This window comes from Xiphias gladius, chromosome 11 (genome assembly GCF_016859285.1).
Source record: "Xiphias gladius isolate SHS-SW01 ecotype Sanya breed wild chromosome 11, ASM1685928v1, whole genome shotgun sequence".
NCBI classification, from domain to species: domain Eukaryota; kingdom Metazoa; phylum Chordata; class Actinopteri; order Istiophoriformes; family Xiphiidae; genus Xiphias; species Xiphias gladius.
In genome coordinates, this window is record NC_053410.1 from 28,037,471 (window position 1) to 28,057,399 (window position 19,929).

General features: G+C 36.1%; 1 protein-coding gene across 7 annotated transcripts in view; it reads left to right on the forward strand.

Annotated features, from left to right (window-relative positions):
- Nucleotides 1-17,530, forward strand: part of ltbp1 (latent transforming growth factor beta binding protein 1) — a 188,647-nt gene extending 171,117 nt beyond the window's left edge. For all 7 annotated transcript variants that reach the window (XM_040138966.1, XM_040138968.1, XM_040138969.1 and 4 more), the window contains 7 exons: nucleotides 342-431; nucleotides 1,372-1,500; nucleotides 3,911-4,048; nucleotides 8,461-8,634; nucleotides 11,520-11,681; nucleotides 14,770-14,919; nucleotides 15,019-17,530. In XM_040138966.1, the coding sequence (XP_039994900.1) occupies nucleotides 342-431; nucleotides 1,372-1,500; nucleotides 3,911-4,048; nucleotides 8,461-8,634; nucleotides 11,520-11,681; nucleotides 14,770-14,919; nucleotides 15,019-15,191 (1,016 nt within the window). In that variant the 3' untranslated portion in view covers nucleotides 15,192-17,530. The remainder of the gene's footprint in view (nucleotides 1-341; nucleotides 432-1,371; nucleotides 1,501-3,910; nucleotides 4,049-8,460; nucleotides 8,635-11,519; nucleotides 11,682-14,769; nucleotides 14,920-15,018) is intronic.
- Nucleotides 17,531-19,929: the final 2,399 nt, after the last annotated feature.

The window sequence follows — 19,929 nt, forward strand, 5'->3', positions numbered from 1 at the left end:
ATCTGAAATTCAGTCAGTGAAACATTATGCTGATGGGATTATTCATTTTTTCTATAATCAGGAAGTGCATACCATGACACAACATTCACAGTGGCTTAAATCAGTGTGTTAACCATTTCAGCAGCTGAGCAGTAACTGAACTTCTCTGTTGGCCTATGCAGTGAGATGTACCTAATAAAGTGCCCTTATGATATTTATTACAGGCATGCCAACACACACACACACACACACACACACACACACACACACACACACACACACACACACACACACACACACACACACACCTCAGTGCATGATGGATGCTTAACCTTCGTACTTCAATTTCTGTTCTCTTTCAGACCAGTTTAACCTCATGTGTCCATCTGGAAGAGGCTTTATTCCCAGTGGAGATTTCTTGTATGGAGTACCCACTGATGACAGCTACAAAGGTAAAACTAGGTTACATCTACATTACTTTACATAAAATATAAGTCACACAGCTGAATCTACAGTATTTGATAGAATATTTTAGGTGATATCATGGCATTTAATTCTAAAAATTTCATTTTACACAATGCATAATATAGTATTCACTTACATACAGCAGTTACACAAGTTGCAAATTGCTGTTAGTAAACTGTAGCTCCCATTAGTCATTACACCTATTTTGCGTCACATCTGTTTCCCGTGTCTTTTAGTATAGTTTCCGTATGAAAGTCCAAAGTAGTGCTAAACTTGGCCTAAAAAAACATGATAACTGCCCCCCTCCCTATTTACTACATAGTCCACCATATTTGCCCTCCATCATTCTATTTGAGTGTCTGAATTCTGAATGTGAATTTTATGAACTCTATAATACACCTTTCAGTGGTGACAGAAAATGATGATGATTCATAAAAGTCAGAAATATAGATTATTATGTTAAAATAGTGTGCACTCACAAGCATTGCAGACTAAATTGTATTGGAATGAAACGGAAGGGATAAACTGCAACCTTCTGCTCCTCAACCACATCTAAGGTTTTTGTTTAAATATCAAAACTGAATTCACACAGCTTATTGCTTAGGGGAAGACATGAGAACATCATGATTTGACCCTGTTTTCAGCTGTTGATGATAATACAATCTTTCCCTCTGGCTATCTCTGTCTGTAGGCTAATGTCACTTGAATGCTACGTGCAGATTGCCATATACTTAAATGTGGTCGTGTTACAGATACCCCCACATGTGCCTAATCACTGTAGTCATTGTAATTCTCCATAAAACCACATTACATATAATCCCGACTCTCTATTGTAACACTTTTCTCCCTTGCAATCCAACAATAAACTCTCTCCCGATCCCTCTGTGAACATGTAACATGTACTGCCTTCTCTCTGCCTGTTTGCAGATGCAGATGAATGTACGCTTTTTGGCCAGGAGGTATGTAAAGGAGGCTTCTGTCTGGATACCATGGGCAGCTATGAGTGTTACTGCAAGACCGGACAGGACTACGATACTGCCAAGTTGGAGTGCAGAGGTCAGGGTGATACACAGCCAAAAGATACACAGCCAAAAGAAAGTGTTTGTTTGTCTTAGTTTGCATGGTGTGTGGAAGTGTGTGTGTGACACAGAGAAATCATGAGTTTAAGGTGTTAAAAGTTTTCTCATCACTACACTATTACACAACAACTATCTGAAACTCTGAAATAGCTGATAACTTACTGTCAGCCCAAATAGTGTATTTGAATGCTTATCTGTTACCGGGTGGAGAGGGCAGTAGTTCCTGCCAACAGGGTGGGCTGAACCCACTGAACCAGGAAAAATGCACATCTACATCCAATGCCTATTTGAATTATAGTTGTTATAGTTTTGCTATAAAAAACTTTCAAAAACAGAATTTAGGCTGCGACCTCAAAACATCAGTTTGGAAATTCAGCGAATTTCTAGAATATTTTCACAGTGCATGGTTATATGTCTTAAGTATACGAGGAAAGACCTACACATCGGTTTATGCAGGACCTGAAAAAGTTCTAAATATTTCAAACAAAATTGTCTAAATTGAAAAACTTAATCAGATCAAGTGTGAGTGTGAAAATTTGTCTTGAACTCGGGAACATTAGAAAAGTCCACTAAGTGTTATTTTTGTTTTCAACTTTCTCACAATCCTTATGCCACTTTTTACCTGTCATCTATGTTGACTTAAAATGTAAGAATTGAAGTTCATTCTTTTTATTATATTTTTGTGCATTATTGCATTTACTGACAGTAGCTTCTCTAGAATGACAGGAAAAATGAGGAAATGAGAGAAAGAGCTTTTCCCATAGATTTCAACTGCTCCAGAAAAACGTAGTAAGTGAAGCTTGAATTTAGATTTTTTGGTTAAACTACTATTTTCAAGGTTCAGAATGAATTTGCAGAATCACATTTTGAACCAACACAGACTACAAATGCTTAGGAAAGTGGAAAAAAATGTGGCTGCCATGAAATGTAATGGAAGCTCCAGAAAAAGCTAGAAAGTGAACTTTGAGTTAAAATTATTTTGTCAAATCTCTTATTTGTTGCTTTCTATTGACAATTGATTTAGCACAAATAGTGATTTCACTGCGAAATGTTGGTCTAAACACCTGCAAAGAAGACTTTTTCTGAAAAATAAGATCATGACCTTCCAAGTTAGCATGAGCATTTCTTATCCATAAAAGCTGGACACAGACAGAAAAAGAGCACTCTCTACAGAAGGTTTCCCCTGTTGTTGCAGGTTTTGCAACAACAGGGGAAAAAAACTATAGAAACATTGCAGCAATTGCTGCCTAGTGTTACAGATGGCAGCAAATCAGAGGATTTAAAAACAAAGTTAAATGGTTTCAGAGGTCTAATTCTGTTATGCCTACATAAGTACATTTTTAATAAGTAATTACCATTATTACACATGGTTCTTCACCTGATTTGGGGACTGCAACATGTGTTATATTTAGATTGACCTAGCATTAAGAACATTTTGCATTTAACTTACATACATTATCTTGTCACCCCCAAGCACTTTGAAGCAAAATGTTTTGTTATTGTCATCTTAACATTTAAAATTGATTTTATTATTATCTCCCACAACGGTAAATAGGACAAATGGGTATAGAAAACAGATTGATAATTAATGATGAATTATGATAAGGATTCTTCAGGCTAAATAATGGATAAATTGAACAGTTTTAGATAACAAAGTAACAGCAGAGGAGAAGACGCCCAGCAGAGGTTTGGTTATTGGCTTGGTTCTTTTTCATTCAGTACAATTATAAGGGGCCTGAGAAGCCAGAAACCATTTTTTATACGAGCACTGATCTGGCCCAAAGCCTTTGGGCTTTATAATTTATGTGCATATGAATGAAAAATGATGGCTGTTTTTTAAAAGACTTCATCATAGTTTAAGAAAAAAGAACAAAGTTCATTTTGAAGTATATTTCTATATAATATTAAACTTTTCATGATGATCCAGTTGTAGTTCAGCAGTCACTTGAACTTTGCTATCTTTCTATACTCAGCAGACATAAACTTAGCTTTTATAAACTTCCTCAAATTAAATGGAAACAGTTTATTAGTTTTATTTCAAGATGAGTGTATACTGCTTTCGGCAACAAAATTGTTTTTGTAGGAGCTGAATTTGTTGCCAAGATTGGGATTTTAGCTTTTTTTAGTTACTTATAGCAAAATAGATCATGTGTGTGTCTGTGTGTGTGTGTGTGTGTGTGTGTGTGTGTGTGTGGGTATGTGTGTGTGTGTGTGTGTGTGTGTGTGTGTGTGTGTGTGTGTGTGTGTGTCTGTGTGTCTGTGTGCGTATGAGTTTATTTTCCCATGGTAATACAGTATTAGGAAGTTCAGCTGGTATGACGAAAGTTCTCTGAAGACGTTTTGTTGTTTTTCCATGAAATTTCTTTGTTTGCTTTTCTTTTCTTTAGACATCAATGAGTGTCTAGATGAATCGGTATGTGACCGTGGACAGTGTCTGAACACAGATGGCTCATACATTTGTTTCTGTACACATCCCATGGTGTTGGACCCCAACAGTAACCGCTGTGTCTTCATTGAGGTGGCTGGTAAGAAAGCATTTGGAAAAATTTATGTAAATTCTCTCTATCCCCACATTATTCATGTGTTTCATTTTGTCTCTGTAAAACTTAAGGACAGACTGAATACTACAGTGCTTCATTATCACAAAGTGATATTACGAGACAGGATGGGCTGGGGCTAGCCGGTTAGCGTGCTAACTTCAATAGAAGAAAAAAAGTGATAGAAATAGGAGCAAAACAAGAGTTAATACTGACATTGCTTTCCACCTTTGGAAATAGCTCTTGGTGAGTAAAGGAATTAAGTTTGATGCTGAACTTGCAACATTTCCTCTAGACTGGTTAATAAACACCTGTTAATGCTAATATGTACAGATAGCAAAAACTTACATATAGCATCTTTAAAGATGTTCTTATCCCCAGTGCATTTCTAAGTGCTATATGAAGGCAACTGGACTGTGAGGTTCTTTAAGATGTTTAATTAGCAGCCTGAGGAGGGATCTCAAGACTGCACTGTAAGTGACTGATAAGTGCTCTCAGCCAATGACCTCAAAGACTCTCAAGGTGTTAACAGTGCTACAAGAGTTTGAATGCCTGGAACTCCCCACCAGGCACTAAGAACTGAAGAGAGCTTTTCAGATGAGAACGTCAAGAATTTCAAACAAGTCCCGTTGTTTTTGTATAGCACTGAAAAATACCATCACCTGGATGACTGAGAATCTTGACAGACACACCCCCAGTGTAAGGCAACAACTTCCCCAATGAGTTTCACCAATTCAGAGCTCAGTAAACCATTTATTACCTTCTTCCTGAATTTAGCCATACTCAACCTAACTCCTTAAACTATCCATTCTTGGAACTCGTTGGGAGCACAGCCTCATACCCCTACCTGACAGACTGAATACAGGCAAAGTTCCTCAAACATGTTCAACTACCTGTTAGACTGCAGGAAGTTTATAAAAACAATCATATATTTTCAATATTTTAAATCATTTGGACTAAAACATACTAAGAACTTACCCAATAAATATGAACAGAATCTTTTAGCCTTCGTGGTTAGAGATTTTATGTATCATGTACTGTATATTTAATTATGTATTATGACTTAATTAGCTCATTATCTCAAGATAGCAGATGCTCACATTAACTTTTTAAATCCTGTTATCCTTTAATCATTATTTATAAGTAATTAATTACAACATAATCTTGGGATACAAAACATAATTTTCTTATGATCACAACTTAAACACAATGAAGTAATTTCTTTTAAACTTTGGAAAAAGAGACATCCTAGAAGAGAACAAATAAAAAATGACAAAGGATAAAGAAAGCATTTATAATTATGATGTTTAATTTTTGACCAAATTACATAATTTGGACATTTTATTGACTGAGGTGATGTTGAAATTGAAAGAAAGAGTTATAATGCATAATAAATTTTGCTGGCAATCTCACATAGATTAATCAAGAAATGTCAAAGATATTAGCGAAACTGTATAAGGATTTCTTGACTCAAGCTTCAATATACATACTATATTGTACCGTTATATAGTAATTGCATAAATTACTTACTGTTTGGAAGTAGGGGGGAATGCAAGAACAAATTTTAAAAAGAACAGCTTTTCATGCTTTAAGAGAACGCCATAAGAATTGTGAACAAAACCACTTATATATGGCCAAAATCAAAGACAAATTACTACCTTAAAGGATCCAAAACGTGTTTAAAACCTGATGAAGCCAACATGACTTGAGAGTAATGTGCATATTTAAAAAACAAAGGGTCAGAACTGATGAAAAAAGTCATAGTATTTCAGTTAAAAGGGTTAGTAAATGGAACATCTGTTGTGAGAAACTGAAAATGTGTAGCACACTTTAGCTTAAAAAATGTTGTAAAAAAATAATCAAATAAAAAAAATGTATGAAAATGTGTGATCAGAAAGGCACATTGGCATTAGTGTGGTCGGGATAGTGCAAAATTTTGATGTTCTGATGTTACTTTCTGATGTCAAATAAATTTTTTTGTGAAAAGGGTAGATGCAATAATTATAGTTTCTGGCTACTCTTTTATAGTCCATCTGTTGTCTTTTCTTATGTACTGTTATGTAGGAAATAATTATTTTTTATGCCTCCCAGCTGGCAACAGCAGTGGGGAGAGGCATTATGTTTTTGGTTTCGCAGTCCGTCCGTCAGTCTGTCCATCCGTCCCAATCTCATGAACATGATATCTCAGGAACACCTTGAGGGAAGTTCTTCATATTTGGCACAGACGTTCACTTAGACTCAACGATGAAGTGAATAGATTTTTTGTGTTATAACTATAAAGAGTACAGTCTAGAGCTGCTCTATATGAAAAGTGCCCTGAGATAGCCTCTAATTTGGTGCTATATAAATAAAATTGAATTGAATTGAATTGAATTGTGGTCAAAGGTCAAGGTCTCACATCCGACCCATTCTTGTGAACGTGATCAGGAGCGTCTGGAGGGAATTTCATGTCATCTGTCACAAACGTCCCCTTGGGCTCAAGAATGAACTGATCAGAATATGGTTGTCAAAACTCAAGGTCATTGTGACCTCACAAAACATGTTTTTGGCCGTAACTCAAGAGTACATACACTAATAATGACAAAATTTAACACAAATGTCTAATATGATAAAATAATGAAGTGATAACATTTTACAGTTCTGGTTTAAATTATTGGCACTGAATATCTGAATATCTTCAGAAATAAATGCAATATTTTATTGAATTGTCCAAAAACAAAACATGCATTAATAGAGCTAAAAATACAGACACGAAATGTACCCCAGACACAATTATTGGCACCCTTCACTCATATTTGGTTGCAGAACATTTGGCAACAATGACAGCCTCTAAACATTTCCTGTAGCCATCTAGAAGCTTCTTGCACCTGCCTACTGGTAGTTCCTGCCACTCTTCCTTTGTTATGGGTTAAAAGTCTTTTAAGTTTGCAGGAGTCCCTTTTGCAATGGAAGATTTCAGCTCTCTCCAAAGGTTTTCAATAGGATTTAGGTCAGGACTTATTGCTGGCTAGTTTAAAACAGACCATCTTTTCCTTTTCAACCATTCTTTTGTGCTGCTGGATGTGTACTTTGGGTCATTGTCCTGCTGAATGATCCAAGACCTTCGCATCAAACCTAGTTTTCTGACACTGGGTAATACATTTAACTCTAAAAAGCCTTGGTAATCTTCTGATTTCATCATTGTTTTGATGCATTCAGTGCCTCCAGTCCCAGAGGCCGCAAAGCAGCTCCACAGCATGATAGACCCTCCACCATGTTTTACTGTAGGTAGGGTGGTCTTTTCATTATGGGCTTCATTTCATTGCCTATAAATGAACTGATACACAGCATTCCCAAAGAGGTCTACTTTTGTTTTAATCTATCCATAGAACATTTTCCCAGAAAGCCTGTGACTTATCTATGAAAGTTATTGCAAACATTAGTCTTGCCTATTTGTGCCTTTCTTTTGGTGTTTTTTCCACAATCTGCATCAACCTACACAGACTTCTCTCATTGATTTTCGTCGTAGTACTATGTCCTGGAAGCATCTGTGAAACTTCTTGATGACATCACAAACTGTTGAAACAGAGATTTCAAGATCTGTGCCAATTACGTTTTTTGATAATAGCATTTCTGATGCTCTCAGACAGCTCTCTTGTCTTCGCCATTGTGAAAAAGAAACTAGACAACAATCAGCCCCTTTTTAAGCAGTAAAACCATCAATCTTTAGTTAATTCAGGTCATGTGAAGACTGAAAATGAAGCCCAGTATTTGTTTTTTATTTTGTATGAGGAAATAATTTAAATTCATCAAAAGTTATTTCTGAAGGTATTCATATATTTATATTAATATTAAATTGCTTGAAAGTCTTCACAACATACGTATATTGTATGAGTCTGGACAGACATGGAAGGAAACTGCAACTTGACTTGTTGGCAGAGGCATACAACCACAAGGCGGTAATTCTAGTTTGTGGTTTATTGCTGCTCTTTACTGATTTTTTGTGTAATAACTAAGTGACCAAACTAAATTTTAATTTTAATTTCAATGAGCATTTCATATCCTGAGATAATGAGATTATTAAGTTGTGATGTTAGGATAATGATCTTAAGAATAATGACTAGAAAATGTGTTGTCTTGAGAAAATGACTAGCTACCATGGCCACTCTCACCTTCTGTACATTTCTAATCAATACCAATTTATTCAGTTAGATTCAGTTCAACCAAAATGTACCTCATATATCTCTGTGATACATGACACACCAATCAATATATACTCTGTATATAAATACACACTATTGAGCCAAAACATCAATGTTGTTGCTGATCAGTGTATTTAATTGCATAAAATGTCTTTTAATGGAAACAGAGTTTATAACACGCAATGTATGTGTATGTAGTAACGCAGTGTGTGTTTATAGAGCAACATGAGGCAGAGCAGATAGACTACCAGGGGATCTGCTGGCTGCTTACAGAAAACCTGACATGCACCCAGCCTCTGGGTCTCAACAGGAAGACCACATACACAGAGTGCTGCTGTCTGTACGGAGAGGCCTGGGGCATGGACTGTGCCTTGTGCCCACCTAGAAACACTGGTACAAACTACACAACAACACACACATGCTGCTCTCATTTGTAGGGCAGACTGAAGTACACCATAATGTACTTTAATGGCTACTGTATGTGTCTCACATGCTGTTGTGCCAGTTGTGTTTGATGAGCAGTTTTTGCCAACACTGACACACAGGAACTCACTTATGTAAACTGGCTGTTGAATATTTGGGGTGCCAACAAGTGTCCACCTCAGTGGACAAGTTTTAACTAGACTGGAGGCTTCATCGGTCTCATTATGCTGTCATCACAAACTGAATGTGAATGGTTTGTTACATGTCATTTGTAAATGCAGCTAATAGCTTAGAATGTGGGACAACAAACAAAAAATAGCAGCCAGTTGATTTGTTGCAAACATAAAACATGAATTTCCTGATACCAAAGATTGAATGTTTGTCTTTGAATCTACCAAACTTCAATATTTCTCTTGCTGGGATCTTTTATGGCAGCGCAGATTAATTAAAAATTTAATTAATGAAATTTTTGATTTTAATAATACTGACTGTGGGTTTAGTTAAGCTAAGGGACCAAAAATACTCTGGTTTTGTCTGTTAATTTGCACACAGCAACAGTTAACACACAAGTGTTAAAACTGTGGAAGTTCAGGGCTGATAATATTAACAATAAATTATTTAATCAAAGTGCTTGCACATGGTTCATGACAAAATTATAATGACATTTTGAAAATATAATACAATTTACATAATTTCTGCTAGCCTTGAAAATAAAACACCACAAATATTTGTTGATGTAACCCTTAATTATGTGATGATTTTAACTCATCAAACTAACTTTTAACTCATATGAAATGAAAATTAATGAAAATTAATTAATTTTAATGACAGCAATTTTCCCAGGCTTATTTTATGAAATCTGTGTTAAGTCCTCCATCAAAACCAGTGGAAATTACAAATTAAACATGGCATAAGTATTAGTCCGGATGCTGGTAAGGATTCATTTTTATATGCAATTTTTTAAAATGACTTTTGTACCTTCTTTATTTGAGCTTGTTTGGATGAATAATAGTTTACACAAATCATACCAGATGAAATGATCTGATTTACATTCTGTTTTCATCCAAGTGTTAATTTTCAAACATCAAATTAACATGAAATTGTATTTTTAAATTTCAACTTTGTCACACATCGTGCACACACAAATGGAAAATGAGATTTTAGTTTTACTGAGTTCATTTTAATGTTGGCAACCTTGAAGTTTTTGTTATGTTGCAGCCTTATGCTAAAATCATTTAATTTTTTTTTCCCCTCATCAATCTACACTCAATACCCCATAATGAAAAAGCGAAAAAAGAATTTTATAATTTTTTTCAACTGAAATATCACACTAACATAAATATGCAGAACCCCGTTCTATGACACTTGAAATTTTGCTCAAGTGCCATTTCTCTTCATCAACTCTGAGATGTTTCTTAACCTTGATTAGAGTCCATATGTGGTAAATTCAATTAATAGGACATGATTTGAAAAGACACAAACCTGTCTATTTAAGGTCTGACAGCTGACAATGCATATCAGAGCAAAAACCAACCATGAGGTTGAAGGAACTGCTTGCAGAGCTCAGAGACAGGATGTTGTCGAGGCACAGATCTGGGGAAGGCTACAAAAAAAAAAATCTGCTGCTTTGAAGGTTCCCAAGAGCACAGTGGCCTCAATAATTCTTAAATGGAAGAAGTTTGGAACAACCAGGACTCTTCCTAGAGCTGACCAACTAGCCAAACTGAGCAATCGGAGGAGAAGGGCCTTGATAAGAGAGGTGACCTGGAACCCGATGGTCACACTGATCTTCAGAGATCCTGTGTGGAGATGGGAGAAATTTCCAGAAGGAAAAACATAACTGCAGCACTCCACTGATCTGGGCTTTATGGCAGAGTGGCCAGACAGAAGCCTCTCTTCAGTGAAAGATACATGAAAGCCTGCTTGGAGTTTGCAAAAAAAGCACCAAAAGGTCTGTGAGAAACAAGATTCTCTGGTCTGATTAAACCAAGACTGAACTGTTTGGCCTTAATTCTAAGCGTCATGTCTGGAGGAAACCAGGCACCACTCATCACCTGCCCAATACCATCCCAACGGTGATAGCATGGTGGTGGCAACTTCATGCTGCGGGGGTGTTTTCCAGTGGCAGGGACAGGGAAACTGGTCAGGGTTGAGGAAAAGCTGAATCGTGAGATGTACTGAGACATATTTAATGAAAAAACCTGGTCCATAGCTCTTGGGTCCTCAGACTGGGCCGAGGGTTCACCTTCCAACAGGACAATGACCCTAAGCACACGGCCAAGGCAGGGCAAGAGTGGCTTAGGGACAACTCTGCGAATGTCCTCGAGTTTCCCAGCCTGAGCCCTGACTTGAACCCAATCAAACATCTCTAGAGAGATCTGAAAATGGCTATGCAACGACAGTCCGCATCCAACCTGACAGAGCTTGAGAAGATCTGCAGAGAAAGATGGCAGAAAATCCCCAAATCCAGGTGTGAAAAACTTGTCGCGTTATATCCAACAAGACTTGAGGATGTAATCGCTGCCAAAGATGCTTCATCTAAGTACTGAGTAAAGGGTCTGAATACTTATGTCAATGTGATATTTAATTTTTTCCTTTTTAATACATTTGCAAAAATCTCTAAAATTCAGTTTTTACTTTGTCAATATGGGGTATTGAGTGTAGATCAATAAGTGAAAAATTAATTTAAACGGTTTTAGCATAAGGCTGCAACACAACAAAATGTAAAATAAGTGAAAGGATCTCACTGCTTTGTGAATGCACTCTAAATCACTTGGCAGCTCCTAACATTTCTTACTCAATAATTTATGTCTTCTCTCCCTTTCTGTGCACCTCTCTCTCTGTCTCTCTCTCAGAGGATTATGCATCCATGTGTAACCTTCCTCTGGGTGGTGGGCTGGGGCCATACGGTCGTGATGCCGTTGCAGCCGGCCCAGTCCATGAATATGAAGTGAGCCCAGACTATTCACCATCACCTGAGCAGCAGGCTGCCCTGCCTTTTTATGAGAATGAGGAGCGTAAGTATTTGTATTGTATGCATCCTTTATATTAATGGAGGAATAGCACTGAAACATAGAGTTTTTTTCTACAACTAATCATTAATCAGGTCTTGGTCTTAAGAAAATGGTCTTAAGGAAGTGGCTCCCAATCTTTTTGGCTCATGATGCCTTAAAATGAAGCAATGGCTACTTGTCACTTATGTAACCTTGTCACTGGTTACATATGTCCACAGGTTGTGACCAGCTCAAAAAAAAAGCTGTTTTTTCTTTCTTGTTCTTAAAATATATGTTTTTTTATCCTTTTCTTGAAATCAATATCCAGTAATTCAAAAGAGAAAAAAATAAAACATTTAAGTAATTGAATAATGAATGAAGAACAATAAACCCCTGGTCTAAGGTATTTACCACTTAATACCATATTGAACTATAGAGAAAACAGTGGGGAATAAGTTACAAACAATTCATGGATGTTAAGGTGGCTTATTGATATCACTGTTTTATATAACTTAAACTAAGAAAGCTTTCATCAAGAATTAGTGTGATGTTGATTCACAAGTCATTGATAATTTTATTTGTCTAGAATATTGAATTAAGTGTATAGTTTTCATAGGCTAAGGAACATTGTGAATACAATAAAGTGTAGATCTGTTAGATGTTTGGTCACTCTTGTTGCCATTTGGACTGAAATTTTTTGAGATGGAAGAAAACTTGAGTGGAACAGGACGATGTAAGACCTGTTTTAAATTATTTTCCACGTTAAGCCCATTTAAAAAGTGCGTCAAGATTTGCTGCAGCTGTTTCAGCCCATCGGTATGTAATGTTTCCACTCATTGTTTTTGTAACATAGAGAAAGTAGACAAAACGTCATGGAAAATATCTTAAACTCCTAAATAGAGTATAGAAATGTAGGAAACAATTGTCTGTTCTAGTAATCAAAACATTAATGAGTTTTTAACCCCTTTGCCTGAAATTTCATGAGATTTGGTTCATTGGATTAGAAACAGTTGGCTGTCCTCTGTGGCTCCTGGTGTTTCCTTGTGAGATGCTTCTCTTGCTTTGTCAAATAACTGTGTGTCAGTAATTATTATTAATTATTAATCAACAATTAATCACATCAAAAGAATTTAAGATATGGCCAAGTTTTTGGAGAGACTTCCTGCAAAGATATTTCACTCCAGCTGTGTTGGTTGTTTGATTTAGTTGGAAAATTATCACAAAGTTTTTCTCTGGGGTCACTGCCCACAAAGAATGCGTACTATTGAAAAATAAACTAACACTATGAAAAAATTATATACTATAATAAAAACAAAAAAAATATTACTGTAAAACATCAGTGGTCCAATGGCATATTTGTCTCCAAGTTTTATTTGAAGCTAATTGACAGAGTAGGCACTATAGCAGAACTTTTATTTAAAAGCCCCTTTTATTAATTTTTTATTCATTACTAAGAATATTTATTGAAAAGTAGGAACTTTTAGGGGTGGCTGGATCTGATTAAAAAGTGAATTTACCCTCATTAATAGAAATGGGATGGACAAAATATTAGAAAATACCTCTCAGTATAACAACTAGAACCTAAATGATCATAAAGTTGAATCAACACCTTTTTGGAACAGTTAAAAAATATGCACCACATAAATATTGTTAGCTTCCATTATCAGGTATTATGCCATAAATATATAAGTTAAGCTTCTCTGATGGCAATCAGTTGTTATTGTACAGCACTTTGCTGCCATCTTGTGACAATCAAAGCAGCAACATGTAAAAATGAGAACTTTTAAATGGAGTATAGTCCCAAAGTCTGCTGGTATTCACTCCAGTCAAGCAACAGCTGAATCCTCAGCTGGAAAGAAAACCTTTGCCTGTGATGGTTAGCAATGGAAAATAACTAAGATTGAAAACTACTCATGTAAACCATATATTTGATCAGTGTGCTCAAAATTTGAATGCATGTTTTTAGGTTTTGCTCAGAATCATGTATGGTAAAAACATTAACTTCTACCTAAAGCCAGTGGTATCATCAATTCTACTTTTTTGGGGGTTAAAGTCAGACTTTAGTTGAACCCAGTTGTTTCCTGATCTTTCTCCATACTCCCTGTGTTGGCTATGCTGAGAAAGACAGACATGCTATAGGAAATTTTCCATTGGTACTTTTCCATCTGCTATTGCAAAAATCATGTAGCCAATCCTATAGAGCTGGGCTTTTCAAAGTCTAGCAATAGGGGCCTCCCTCAGACAATAATAAGAAAGGGCAAATATCTGTATATGAATTGATAGGGGAGACTGTCAATATTCCTGTCAATGTCAATGGGACATTCTGTACTATAGTAATGTCAAAAAATATTATTAGTCACACATGCTAATATTAATGGATTTTGTAACCCCCTTGTTATTCTTTGTCTTACTTCAAACTTGAGGGAAATCACGCTCTAAGTTTTGGAGTTCCCATAATTCTTTGGGGGATGTAAACAGAAAATACATAAGTCAGTTAGTTTGTCCTGTTTTTTGCCTATATTTCTACATTTTGGCAAATTGGCAAAGCATGCTTAATTAACTATTCATAGTTTTTGTTTGCAATGTACCCACTGATGTACAGACAGTCATAACTGGATTACTTTGATGCTGAAGAAAACTTAAAAATGTAATGATTCTTGGGCAAGTTTTGGAGTTTTAAGCAGCATATTTTTTTCTATGATTTCTAAGTGGATTTATGGACTTTTATTCTCAATGGACACTGGGGATAATGTTATCCTCAGGAAGTGTTAATCACACTGAAGCTAAAAAAAAAAAAAAAAATGTATCACGTCTTAGTGTAGAAATATGACTGAGTTATGACTCAGGTATGATTTGGACGCAAATTGTGACAATCAAGTGCTAAGCATTTTTAAATACCTTAACTGCCTCCATGAGCTTTGTCATAGCAGTTGCAACTGCTGACCATGTTGTTAGGTAGACCAAATCAGCAATATAAGCTACAATAACTAACGTCTTGTTGATTTTAGAACACCAGCAAGTCTTTCACCTCATGCCTCCTGTTAATCATACAACCAAAAGTGTGACCTATTGATTTCAGAATGATGCACTTTGTTGTCGGTTTTTGCTACAGATCCACACAAGGCATTTGAGGGTTTGCAAGCAGAGGAATGTGGGATACTGAATGGATGTGAGAACGGTCGGTGTGTCCGGGTTCAGGAGGGTTACACCTGCGACTGCTTTGATGGATACACTTTGGACCTGTCTCGCATGGCCTGCATTGGTAAGAGAGCAGTTACACACAACTAAAACAAAGAAAAACTAACATAACTTTGAAATATCTGTTGTGATTTATCTAATTTCTTTCCTTCTCTGTCCACAGATGTGAACGAGTGTTCAGAACTGAATAATCAGATGTCACTGTGTAAAAATGCAAAGTGCATCAACACAGTGGGTTCCTATCAGTGTGTATGTCTGCCGGGGTACACTGCCTCCGAAAAACCAAACTACTGTGTGGAGGTTGCAAAACACAAAACATCAACACATGCACAGTGATCATAGACAAACACTAGGGGGAAACAGGAGACACAAAACCACACACACAAGCTTGTATTACTATACTTGTGAGGTCATCCAGTGACTACATTCAGTCACTGCCAAAGCATCAACACCAACCTTAAAGTTTAACTCTGTGATTTGGTTAGTGTCCAGCGGCACTCCCAAATCCCAAAACACTTGCTGATCATCAACTGTGACCTGGAGAAGCATTTGAGATTCGGGGGTCATATAACAATATTAGGCTGTGTACCTTTAACTGTAAAAGATCTATTTAAAATCGTTGCTCTAAATCTAAATCTAACCTCCAAAACCTAGACCTTGCCTTTGAATTAACCTAATCCTGTTTCTAATCTTATTCCATAATTTAAAACTAATCCAAATCCAGATCCACCAGTTACCAGTTTCATTGTCATTACTTTTCTTACTCCCTCCATTCTCCTTTCTGCTCTACATCAGTATGGATTTTATGTATTTTGTTTTTTGTAACTGTAATTATGTTGCATTATATTTGTTATACTTTTTCATTTTAGTGTTTTTCTAATGTGGACATTTCAAAATAAATCCTTCCTAAACCTTATAAAGTACTACCAATGTTAAGGCCAAATTTTTTAAAAACCTAAAAAAATAATTTTTAGTGATTTTTCACCAACCACACTGCATCTTGTTAAAGGAATTATTCAACATTTTGAGATATGCTTATTTGCTTTATTTCCAGGAGATTGAAGAGAAGATCTCATGTCTATGCTCTGTGTAGGGACCTAGAGAAAGTAGGTGGTTAGCTTAACTTGGTACAATGTCTGGAAGCTGGGGAAACAACTGGCCAGTCTTTATGCTAAGCTAGTCTAACCACATCCTGACTCCAGCTCTGTACTTAAACAGACATGAGAGAGGTATCATTAAAGTCAATTACTGTATTTTCCCAGAATGTTGAACCATTCCTTTAGCTTGAATGGGTTCTGACTGACAGAAGACAGAACTTTAATTTTTTATTAAAAAGTCAGTGTGGAGAACAAAATGCAGAAATGCCTGTAGAACATTGTGTCTACACAGGACGTGTAGTGTGAGCAGCACGTTAGCAGAGCAGCAACAGCAGCTGCAAATATCCACGTGCATCTGCGCAGGATGCGTTCAGGCACTGTTTTGAGCATAAGTCGCCGACATTTGTGCTCAGGGGTCATGTTTACGGGCGTATAGTGCGAGTGAAACACAAGCTGTTACCTGGGCTGTATAGAAAGCTAGATTAATTAAGGCTCTGTTGACACCCAGCATTAAAATGCATCTTGGGTGATCTAATCACAAGTGGACAGCTCTAAACACAGGTGTGAATGCACGCAAGACTCATTGAGAACGCACTGAGATCCGATCACTCAGTCCATATTTGGAGGTGGTCTGGGCCAAATATAGCATTCTTTTAGCAGTGTGTATGCGAATGTGTCCTGGGCCACATTGAAGGATGGCCTACTCAACTGAACCCTTCTGTGTAAGCAGAAGTATGTACTTATGTACAAGAAAACAACAACAACAACATGCAAAATGGATTCTCATTTCTTTCCACTGCAAATTAACATTGAGATACATCTTGCACATTGAAATTGCTGTGAGAAAGTTTTACAAATATAAAACCTTCATAGGTTATAAATTCATAATACATGGAGTAATAATTGATCTTGTTTGCTGTTTCAGGTGTAATGTTAATAGTTTTAGAATGCTGGTCTATGGGGAAAATGCTTTTTGGGCCACAGGGGATTTTTTTTATTGCAGTAAAGTGAGTTTCCACTGGGGTAAAATTTGCAGCAAGGTTGAAACGTGGTGCCATATCCCACTCTCTTAATACATCCATTGGAAACATTTAGCAAAAATAGTGACCTGGGCAGCATTTTCATTCAAATGTAAATTATTAGGGCACTATGTAGAGCATAGTAAATTTCACATGGAAAATCACATAAAATGGCGAAGGATAAAGGTAGTGTACTAGGTAGTAACTAGGGAGGGATTTAGGACACACAGTGAGTCTACAGCTTTATGCTGGTGTTTAGCAAGGTTAATGTTCACCATGTTTACCATCTTAGCTAAGCGTGTTAGCATTCTAGCATTTGCTATTTAGCAAATCACAGCTGAGGCTGATTGAATGTTGTTTTTTTTACCGAGGATCAACAAAGTTGTTGCAGTTCATCCTGAGGGGAACATTAATTTCTGAACTATGGCCTTAATGGTAATCCATCCAATTTCTGAGTTTTTGAAATTCTGCCATCCCTAAAGCCACACCACTAGTTATGCTAATAAGCTTGGGAACCACTGAATACATATATGTATATATATATATATATATATATATATATATATATATATACATATGTGTGTGTATGTGTGTGTCTGTGGGTCATTCTACCGAATTGGTACAAACTGCTTACCCAATTTTAAAAAGCATTTAATTATGCAAATCTTTGATGTTTACAAAGATCATTATGTAACTATTGAAACCCAAAATAATATTTGTGATAGCAGTAAGGTTAACATTTATATAAAATCATCATTTATAGGGTACTTTCAATTTAAAGGTGGTTGTCCCGAACCCTAACCCCTAAATTTCAACTTCTTGTTTTTAAATCATGAAACTTTATGTAAAAAAATATTTTCCCACATTTTCATGTCACTATAGAAACAGCAAAGTTTTAGTCCATGGGGTGAGATTGATTTTAGCCACACTCCTACAGGCTGCATGGTGACTAGATAGGTTGCATCAATTTGAAATGTGTTTTAAAGTAAGTGTGTAACTTTAAGGAATGTCACTACCAACACCTATTTTCTGCAAATAAGCAAAATTCTTTGGGTGTTATTGCAAAAAAATTTAGTTTTTACGTGTGTGCAACTGTTCAGAACTATGCTAGCTAACCATGTGCTAACTAGCATCTTTGAGATATGCACAAAATTATCTAAAATTTTCACTACTGAAACTGTCACAACCAAAGCATGTGGTTAGGTTTCGGTTGTGACATAATCATGTCATCAACCGAAACCTAACCACATGAGTAATATCACACAGGGACCATTTAATCCTTTATTTGGGTGAAAAAAAACAAACTTTTAGCACAGTTATGCAAATCAAAAGTATTTTAGTAAAAACCTCATGTCAGTTAAAATTCTATAATGTGATGTGGTTTGAATACTAGTTGATGGACCTGTTTACCTCCACTTGTGTCTGCTGTTTTTCTGCCACCACAATGCGCGCAACTGCAGTGATGTAACCATGACCACTCCAAATTGGTCTATTGGATTACAAATGTGGACTGCACCTTTAAGTCAGCATGTTACATTAGTGCAGCTAGTACAGACAGAGTTGTAAAAAATACACAGGAAAGACAATCTGCAATTAGACATTGTCACTGTAATTACAAAAAGGTCTTGAGCATGTTTAGTCAGGCTCAGACTAGCACTATTTTTGCCACTGCTTTTCAATAAGTATTACTGACTTCTTAAAATGTGTCAGTAATGTTAATTACTATAGTTAATTTTACATGGAGAAACACATAAAATGCCAACATGCCTAAACAAAATGGCAAAACCGTGGCAAACAAAATTTGTGATCACTACTGAAACATTCCGACACTATTCTGTGACAGTAAAAGGCTTCTTCAGTTCAGTTCGAACTGAAGAAGCTTCTAGGATGAGATGCGAAACGTCTTCAAGAACTTCAGGTAAGTCCAGTTGCCTTCGCATAGCACTTACAGAATATCATGACCTGGATGACCGAGAATCTTCACAGACATTACTGTGACTAACAATAATGTGCAGTCACTACCAAAACATGGCAGGTTTTCTCAAAAATAAAGTATTATTGAGATATCAACTAAGATTTTATGATAGTGTTTGTTTCAGCTTATATTAAAACAAATGAATCTTTAACTTTGAAATCAGTATGATTAATTGTATGCCCTTTACAAAAAAAGATTGGATTCAAAATTAAATGAATCTCATAAATTACACTTTAAAATTGTAAAAAAAATAAATAAAAAAAATCAGTTGTTATTGATTTACCTGTAAAAAATGTAATACATTTTTTTTTTTTTTAAATTTACAAGGTCGATGTAACCCTTCTTATTATATTAAATATTATTGTGTTGCAATACTGACAAATTTTGGGAGAGGAAAAATATTCCAAAACTGTTTCAAAACTAGAAACATGTACCTTGGATATTATACAGTTTACATGCAAAGTTTGGGGGGAAAGGCACATATATTTCAAGATGTTTCCAACTCTGGCTTTGAACTAATTCTGTAAGATGGCCCATATATATACAGTTGGGTTCAAAAATGACAGACCACTTCCAAAATCACTTGAATAGGAAAGCTTTATCACCTTTTTGGTCCCTGAGAGGTAATTTGGTCCTTAAAAGTAAAGAAATACAACAAACATACACACACACACACAGTCGTGTGTCCGTGAATTCAGAGGACATCACATTGAATGTTCCTGTCCTGACCTTTACTCTAACCTTAACCTTAATTTTCACCTTAAAATTCAACGATTTACATAATGGGGACTTGCTTTTTGTCCCCACAAGGAAGACAAGTCTTCATAATGTGACTCTGTAAACAGATTTAGGTCCCCACAATATTAGTAATACCTGGACCACACACACATGCAACATTGTTTTACACACATTCATGGGCACCCGTCATTTACATAATGCATTCCCCAGCCCCTTACCCTAACCTTAACCATCGTAATTGAATG